The 8,553-nt window shown below is 50.8% G+C and overlaps 1 protein-coding gene across 1 annotated transcript in view; it reads right to left on the bottom strand.

Moving 5' to 3' along the window:
* THOP1 (thimet oligopeptidase 1) overlaps positions 1-8,553 on the bottom strand; it is a 22,838-nt gene that overhangs the window by 2,803 nt on the left and 11,482 nt on the right. Inside the window, exons 7-11 of the mRNA XM_015405493.1 lie at positions 8,089-8,455; positions 6,119-6,320; positions 3,536-3,722; positions 2,799-2,927; positions 194-330 (exon numbers count right to left, since the gene is read on the bottom strand). Of these exons, the coding sequence (XP_015260979.1) occupies positions 194-330; positions 2,799-2,927; positions 3,536-3,722; positions 6,119-6,320; positions 8,089-8,455 (1,022 nt within the window). The remainder of the gene's footprint in view (positions 1-193; positions 331-2,798; positions 2,928-3,535; positions 3,723-6,118; positions 6,321-8,088; positions 8,456-8,553) is intronic.

Genomic DNA, 8,553 nt, shown 5'->3' with positions numbered 1-8,553 from the left:
CTGGAGCTGCAGAGATGGCCAGAGGGGTACAGGGTTCTGGTTCAAAGCGCCGCAACCTACCACAGTTAGCAAACCTGCTTCAAGTCAGGCTTCCTGGTTTTGGTTTGCTGGCCAATCCAGACACTGATTAGTATGCTCCTCCACCCGGCACCACCCCATCAGCCGGACCTTGTGTGGCTTTGGGCTCCCGTACCTTACAGTTCATGATCCCCTCTTGCTTGAAGCGTGTGTAGTACATGTCCATGGAGTACACCTCGCTCCAGAGGTAGCCATAGTACTGGGCATCATAGCCTCCTGCCAAGTGGCCAAATGTGGCTGGCATGTTTGTACCTGGTAAAGGGCAATATGAGCAGAGGTTAATGCCAGCAGAGAGGACAACATGAGGGCAATAGATAGCAAGCAGAGGGCAAGATGAGCAGAGGTTAATTTGAAGAAAGACTTCAGAATCCCTGTGGGCCTCAAGACAGCTGGATCCAATGAGCTCTTCCTTGGAGACTAGGAGAAGAAGATGCTCTTCAGGGCCAAGTCCTTCTCTCTCCTAACCTGCAGTGGTTCCAGTCTGCTGGGTTGCCATTAGCCAGGGATAGGGGGACAGGGGCGGGCTAGAGACAAGAAATGCGATCTGAGGCTGTCTTCTCCCAAGCTAGGCCCTTAGTTCTGTGTCATCTGCTCTGACGGGTGCAGACTCTCTGAGATCCCAGACCAGAGCAGTCTTTTGCAGCGATCTCTCTGGTGATCAGGGACTGAGCCTACACCAGAGGTGGCCAAACTTGCTTAACGTAAGAGACACACGGAATAAACATCAGATGTTTGAGAGCCACAAGACATCAACAAATATTACACACACGTTTTTATTGAAAAATACGCAAATTTGCTTCTTATTAACATTAAATAAGACTGCCAAAAATAAAAACAAAAGGGGTAAAAAACAGATATTGATTATATTTATTTGTTTGCTAATGATATTTATTTGTCTAAGAGAGAGAGAAAGAGATAGGTGGAAAGAATGAATGAACTGTAATGAGACAGAGAAAGAGAGAGAGAGGTGGAAAGAAAGTGACTTTAAATGTGTCCTCCAAGCCCCCGCACCCCCATGCTGGCTGGCTTGGCTTGGCAAAGGGATTTAAAGAGACAAATGCCTTCTCCAAGCTGGTGGTCAGGGCTGCTGGACGGGGGCTTGGAGAATGCCTTTAATTTTAAATGTGTTCTCCAAGCCCCCTGACCCTGCTGCCGCACCGGCTTGGCTTGGAGAAGGGTTTTAAAGAGACAAATGCCTTCTCTGAGCCAAGTCAGCTGGCTGGTGTGGCAGTGTGGTGGCGGAGCTTAGAGAACACATTTAACTTTAGATGAGGAGGGAGGGGAGAAAGAGAGAGAGAAAGAAATAAAGCCGGAAGGAAAGGAAGGAAAAGAAGGAAGCAAATAGATGGGGGAGGGAGAGGTGGAAAGAAAGTGACTTTAAATGTGTCCTCCAAGCCCCCGCACCCCCATGCTGGCTGGCTTGGCTTGGCAAAGGGGTTTAAAGAGACAAATGCCTTCTCTGAGCCAAGTCAGCTGGCTGGTGTGGCAGTGTGGTGGCGGGGGGGGGGGCTGGCTGGGGAATGGAAAACTGATTGGAGAGGCATGCCTCCCCTTCACTTCTCCAGCTGACCTGCCGAGAACCACACAATATGTGTGAAAGAGCCGCATGTGACTCCCGAGCCACAGTTTGGCCACCCCTGGCCTACACCAATGTGCCTGTAATGCTTCTGCTTGGCCAGTAAACTATGGCAGAAAAAAGGGCACAACTGTAGATTTTTTGCTCGAGAACATGGGAAACTGGTTGGCTCCTTGGTACAACTAGCCCAGCGTAGCCTCTGTAGCAGGGGTCTTGTTGTAGAAAAAGAGCTGCCGGAGCTCATTAGCATAACTCATTAGCATAACTTATTTGCATATGCCACGCCCCCTGACATCACCGGAAGTGACAGAAGGCCACACCGAGAACCACACAATATGTGTGAAAGAGCCGCATGTGACTCCCGAGCCACAGTTTGGCCACCCCTGGCCTACACCAATGTGCCTGTAATGCTTCTGCTTGGCCAGTAAACTATGGCAGAAAAAAGGGCACAACTGTAGATTTTTTGCTCGAGAACATGTGAAACTGGTTGGCCCCTTGGTACAACTAGCCCAGCATAGCCTCTGTAGTCTGACTGGCATCAGCTTTCCAGAGTCTCAAGCGGAAAAAGGCCTTTTTCCAATACCTGACACCATTAACCTGGGACTTCCTACAAGCATAGCATGCTCTTGTCTGCTGAGCTATGTCCTTCTGTTTTGCCATTAAGCTTCTTCCACTGCCATCAGCCAGGAAGTTTGGATGACAAGAAGCAGGGCCCTTTGAGTGATGTCTCTCTAAGATGTGGAATTCTCTGTCCCTGGAGATCCATCTGGCAAACATCCCCCCCCCACCCTTCAGAGGCGAAATCTTGTCTATTCCCTTGTGCCTTTTTTTTAGTAGCTCTCATGCTGTGCAGATTTAAAACCAAACAAACCCCCAAACCTGCTTTCTTAATTTGCAACTGCCCGTAGCATTTTTAAATTAATGGCTGTTTTAACTGAGTTGATATTATTGCATCATCCTTGAGAAGCAACTTTAAGAAAAGTAACCTACCAAAACTATGGCCGGAAAACAGCATACAGAAACATTGCAAATCAATATGCATGCGTGTGTCTACCTGGGAGAAATTGGACCAGGAAGACAAGAACACTGGACAATCCCCAAACCACCACCTTTCCCACCTCCAGCATGCACCCCTGCCTGTCACCTGGTGTTGCAGGGACGCCCAGTATCTCATTGCACAGCTGGGAGTACTCCTTTACAGGGTCGGCTTTCGTTTGCGTGTGCAAGGCCTGGTCCACTTTAGCCAGAACGATCTGCCGCAAGTTGAAGAGCCCTGGGGGAGGGAGAAGAGAACAGGAACAGGGATTTATTTTTATTTCATGTATACTCCCCCCAACTTTTCTTCTCCAATGGGGAACCAAACTGGCTTACATCATTCTCCTGTCCTCCATTTTACCCTCACAACAACCCTGGGAGGTAGGTTAGCCCAAGAGGGCATGACTGGCCCACAGTCGCCCACCACAGTTGATTCCATAGGTATATTAGTGTCCAGAAAAGGCCACAGCCTTCAGTTTGCAGGAGCAAAGCAAGGCTGCTAATGAGAGCACATTTTGGAGGTCAATTTGGTGTAGTGGCTAGGAGCACGGACTCTAATCTGGGAGAACTGGGTTTGATTCCCCACCCCTTCACATGCAGCTTGCTGGTGTGACCTTGGGTCAGTCACAAGTTCTCTCGGAGCTGTTCTCGAAAGAACAGTTCGCGAAAGGGCTCTCTGAGCCCCACCTACCTCACAGGGTGTCTGTTGTGGGGAGGAGAAGGGAAAGGAGATTGTAAGCTGCTCTTATGACTGACCCAAGGTCACACCAGCAGCTGCATGTGGAGAAGTGGGGAATCAAACCCGGTTCTCCCAGATTACAGTCCACACTCTTAACCACTACGCACCGGTATTGGCCTGGCGAGACTTAATGAGCTTCTGCAGAAGTTCGTCAGGGATGGGTTTGCCCGTCTTGTAGTGCTTGGACATGCGCATCAGCGGTTCCCTTTCCCACACCCAGTTCTCCAGCATCTGGGATGGAGCCTCTACAAAGTCCCGCTCCACGTGGGTCCCACTGAACATAGCGAAGTCAGCCTAGGGAGGGGAGAAAAGACAGGAGAGTTTAGAAGAACTAGTGGTGCAGGGACAGGAGGACAAGCAGAGAATCCTAGCAGCTCCTTGCAGGGAACTCAGGACCTAGAAGATGTCTTTTGTGAGGATGAACACCAGACTTCCAGAGGTATGCCCCTTTGGGTAAATTGCAGTCAGTGGGCTTAGAAGAGTTAACTCCACTTACGACTGCACTGGCAATAATCTTTTCTTTCAGGATTTGTCAAAATAACAAGAACGTGTATGGGGCAGGGGGAGAAATATTTTTGACAGCCGTGATTAATAGTGTCAAGCAGAGGTCATTTCGGGGGGGATCGCGGGAGAACACAGTTCCCCCGAGTGAGGTGCGGGGGGGCGGGGCACATGACGAAGCCTCGCCCCCTGCTTCCAGCCGCCCCACTTCCGGCCCTCATTCAGCCAGGAGGAGGCAGGAGAAGAGAGAGGGTAAGTTGCTTCCTCCCCGCCTCTCCCCACCCCTGCCTGCCTGGAGCCAGGGAGGGCCTTGGTGGGGCTTCCTCGCACTCCCGCCGGCCTTGCAGGTCCACCGCCGGGCCCCTGATGTCAGGGGGTGTGGCATATGCTAATGAGTTATGCTAATGAGTTCCCCTAGCTCTTTTTCTATGAAACGACCCCTGATTGCAAGCCTGCAGTTAGCAAAGGTCTGAAGACAGAGCAGGAGGGGACATCCCTCTTCTTAAAACTATTATAAACCGCAGGCGGAGACTTTCCCATCATGCCTTGTAACTTCCACCATCTCTGTCTCCTCCTTCTCCATTTATTATTATCCAGCCTTCAGAAGAGTCCTACAGAACTCGCAGCCCTACTGAGCCCATGCTCAAGTTTGCATCAGAGTTTCCAGGGTTTGCTTGGCCACTGAGCAGCTCTGCAACATCCGCCTGGTGCCAGAGATGGCAATTGCATCTCCTTCCTGGGAAAACACGGTAACCCTGTACTTTCTAGAAGGCGGTGGGGTTGGATTCATAATTGGGGGACTTGACATGGCCTACTGAATTGGGTTCTCTTGGAGGCTGGAACTGAGTTTGTCGTGGCTTCCCGTTCTATCTGCTGTGGCTTCTAAAGGTTTGCTTTAGATGGCTGGCATTTTACTGTGATCTCTCTCTGCGTTTTAAAAACTCTCCTTGTACGTTGCTGTATTTAATTTTCTTGTTGTAAGCTGCATTGAGAATGGATTGCGGTATGGATGCCAGCCTCCAGGTGGGACCCGAGGATCTCCGGAATTACAGCTCATCCCCAGACTGTGGAGATCAGTTCCCCCGGAGAACATGGATGCTTTGGAGGGTGGACTCTGAGGCATTGTACCCCACTGAAGTCCCTGTCCTCTCCAGTCTCCGCCCCCAATTCTCCAGGAGTTTCCCAACCTGGAGCTGGCGACCCCACTCCTCCACTCCTCACCAGTAGCCAGAGAGGACCTGGCAACCCTCATTGCTGAAATGTGGGATAATTTACAGACCTGTTTTGTGCAATAAATAACGAATGAATAATTATGACATTTCCTTGGCTTCAAGAGAGGCCGTGATAACCAAAGTTCTAATGACAAATACCCGAAGGCTCATAATCATTACTGTGATTTGATGTTAATTAATTGCCTGGAGGCTGGGGTGGGAGTCACAACATCAGCAGCTGGCAACAGAAGCTTTGAAATAGGGACAGCTTTTGAAATAAAGGCATACATTTCAGACGGCCAACGAGGGGTATCCGACAGACCTCCTGGAGCAGGAAATGTGGTCCTGGGAGGGGGAGCACGGCTGAAACCCCCCTGCCCTGTGTACTGCCCAATATCAAATCTGTTAATATGAGTGGTACAGAATAGGGCATAGGGTTACCAAGAACCTACCGCGAATCGGCGGGGGACACATAGTTCTCGGCGGGAACATTCCCGCGGGGAAAACACACACACTGCACTATACTGTCGCCCAGACATGACGTAGGCACGTAGCCGGGTGACGCTCTAGCAATGGGGCTGAAAACTTGATGGTACCATTGAGTTTTCAGCCTCATTGTCAGAGTGTCGCCCGGCGACGTGCCCAGCGTGCTGGCGTCACGTCTGGGCGACAGCATAGTGTGACATGGGTGTGTTATAGGCAGGAATGTTCCGGCGGGAAAGCATGTGTCCCCCGCCGATTCGCGGTAGGTACTTGGTAACCCTAATAGAGCATCAGGAGCCAACCTTACACCCTTAAGGGTCTACCAGGTAGAATTATATCAATCAAGAAAACCAGCAGATAAAAACACTGCAGAGGTGACGTCACAGGAAGAGCAGCCACTCAGAAGTAAATTAAAGCAAAAACACCAGCCAAGCCGGAGGTCGCTCTCCCAACCCTCTGCTCACTAGATGGGGGTCTCTCTCCCTTGACTCCTACCTGCGAACACAGCTGGTGCATGACATGTCCGAACTCATGGAAATACGTCTCCACCTCGTCGTGCTGCAGCAGGGAAGGAGCATCCGGCGTCGGCTTGGTGAAGTTGGCCACCATGGCTGCCACGGATATCTGGCGGCTCGAATCGGCCAGCAGGCAGCCAGGCTGCAGCCCAAAGCAAGCGGCGTGGCCGTACTTCCCTTCACTGGTCCAGGAGGGAGACAGAAACACATTAACTACCCAGTGCCGGCTTCCGCATCCTAGGTATCCCCCGGGCCCACTTTGAAGACACCCAACCCAGGCGTATTCCTATTCACCTCCTATCCAGAGCTTTGGAGACAGCTCCCATCAAGTTATGAAATTCCTCAGCCCTGTCCTGGATAGCCCAGGCAAGACCGATCTTGTCAGATCTCGGAAGATAAGCGGGGGGCGATCCTGGCAAGAACTTATTTATTATTATTTATTCATTTGCATTTTTACCCCGCCCTCCCCGCGAACGGGCTCAGGGCGGCTTACACAGGGGCATAAGCCCATACATAACACAATATAAAACAGTAAAACCATTAGATCACAACAAACAGATAAAGTGCTCCATGCAGACAAGATGGTCTCTGAGGATGGTAGCAATCATTTCCTTAGGTGAATTTGGAAAGGAGGCCTCCGGGGAATACCAGGGCCGGGACACAGAGGCAGGCAATATCAAACCATCTCTCGGGAAAACACCCTAGCCCCACTAGGGGTCGCCAGAAGTCATCACGACTTCCAGGCATGCAAGCATGGGCACACACACAGACACAAATACCCCCCCAAAATAATATATATTATAAAAGTCCTCTAAACCCAGGAAAAACCCACATGGGAATTAAGATGGAAACAAACTACATGAGAAATTCAGCAACAAAGACTGACTCTATTAAAAAAAAGATCCCGGGGCAAGCGACAGTGCGGCTATTCAGGGCTCCACCCCCTTCCTTAAAGAGCCAGTCCCACAAGATTTCCCTCTGAAAAAGTTATTTTAATTCGTTTTTTATCATTTTTTTAAAAGGCGCGGTACCTTTTATAATTCTGAATATGCTGCTTCCTGTACAACTGATGTAACTGGGATAAACTGAACTATTTTACATAATATTTTACTTACATAATGGCTGCCCCACAAGAAAAAAATATATGCCCCACAAGCTATAAAATCCTGGCTACAGGCCTAGCAGGAAAGAAGAGAAGACGAGAGCAGCCAAACCAAAACAAAATGGTAATCATTGGTCACTAAAAACATGCAAACACAAATGTCATCCTTATTCTTGTCCCACTCATACCTCAAGCTGGATGTGGTTCTCCTGCCCCGCCCACAAGAACACCACGAGGGATGGTCAAAGAGTGGTCAGCCTAACGTCACCCACGATTTGAACTACAGTCTCTCCAGCAGGGACCAGAAACTCTAACCACTGCATCATGCTGCTTATGCAGTTAGGAAGTTTCACAAGTGAGAAAACCACCATCAGGCATAGAGAGCTTTAAAAGGAGATCAGATAAGATTCGTGGAGGATAGGTCTATCAGTGGCTACTGGCCATGGTGACTAAAGGGAACCTCCATGTTCAGAGGCAGTCAGCCTCTGAATCCCAGTGCCAGAAGGCAGCATCAGGGGAAGGCCTCGGCCTCCGTGTTCTGTTTTTGGTCCTCCGAGGCCACTGCATGAGACAGGGGTGCTGGACTAGATGGACCACTGGTCTGATCCAGCAGAAGGGTGCCAGCCTCTAACAGAAGAGGCATCCCACCTTCTCTCACAAGAGGCAAGGAATGCCTCTTCTAAGAAGGCAGCCATAGAAGATGCATTCCTCCATTTGTTGGACACCTGAGGGAATGCTTCTTCTAAAGTGGAGCCTACAAGGTGCGAGCTGGCTTCGAGAGCCTCACAGTCCCTACCTCCTCCACTCGGGTATTCCCAGCCCTCGCTCCGGTTTGTCACCTGACTCACCGCGGATAAAGATCCAGGTAGAACTTGCCAATGGTCTCTCCAGAGGTGACATCTTTGACTGCGTAGAGGCGGACGTCTTCGTGCCACACGGGGGCGTTCTCCTCCAAGTGGAAGGTGAGACCCAGCAGCTCCTGGTAGATCTCCAGCAGGCCGTCCGTCACCACCTGCATGGGGAAGTACTCCTTCAGCAGGTTCTGGTCCACGCTGTACTGGGTCTCCTCCACTTGGTTCATGTAGTACCGCATGTCCCAGGCATTGATGCGGCCGTCGAAAGGGAGGCCCCGCTTCTCACACTCCTTCTGCTTCAGGTCCAGGATGGTGGCCCGCTCCTTCTCCCCCAGGGGCTTCAGCTTCACGGACAGCTCATCTGTGGAAGACACAGAGGTCATTTCGGGGGGGATCGCAGTTCCCCTGGGTGAGGTACGGGGGGCGGGGCACATGACGAAGCCCCGCCCCCCGCTTCCG

The sequence above is a fragment of the Gekko japonicus genome, unplaced genomic scaffold (assembly GCF_001447785.1).
Source record: "Gekko japonicus isolate JY-2015 unplaced genomic scaffold, Gekko_japonicus_V1.1 scaffold2312, whole genome shotgun sequence".
Classification (NCBI taxonomy): Eukaryota; Metazoa; Chordata; class Lepidosauria; order Squamata; family Gekkonidae; genus Gekko; species Gekko japonicus.
This window is presented reverse-complemented; position numbering and strand designations above follow the sequence as displayed.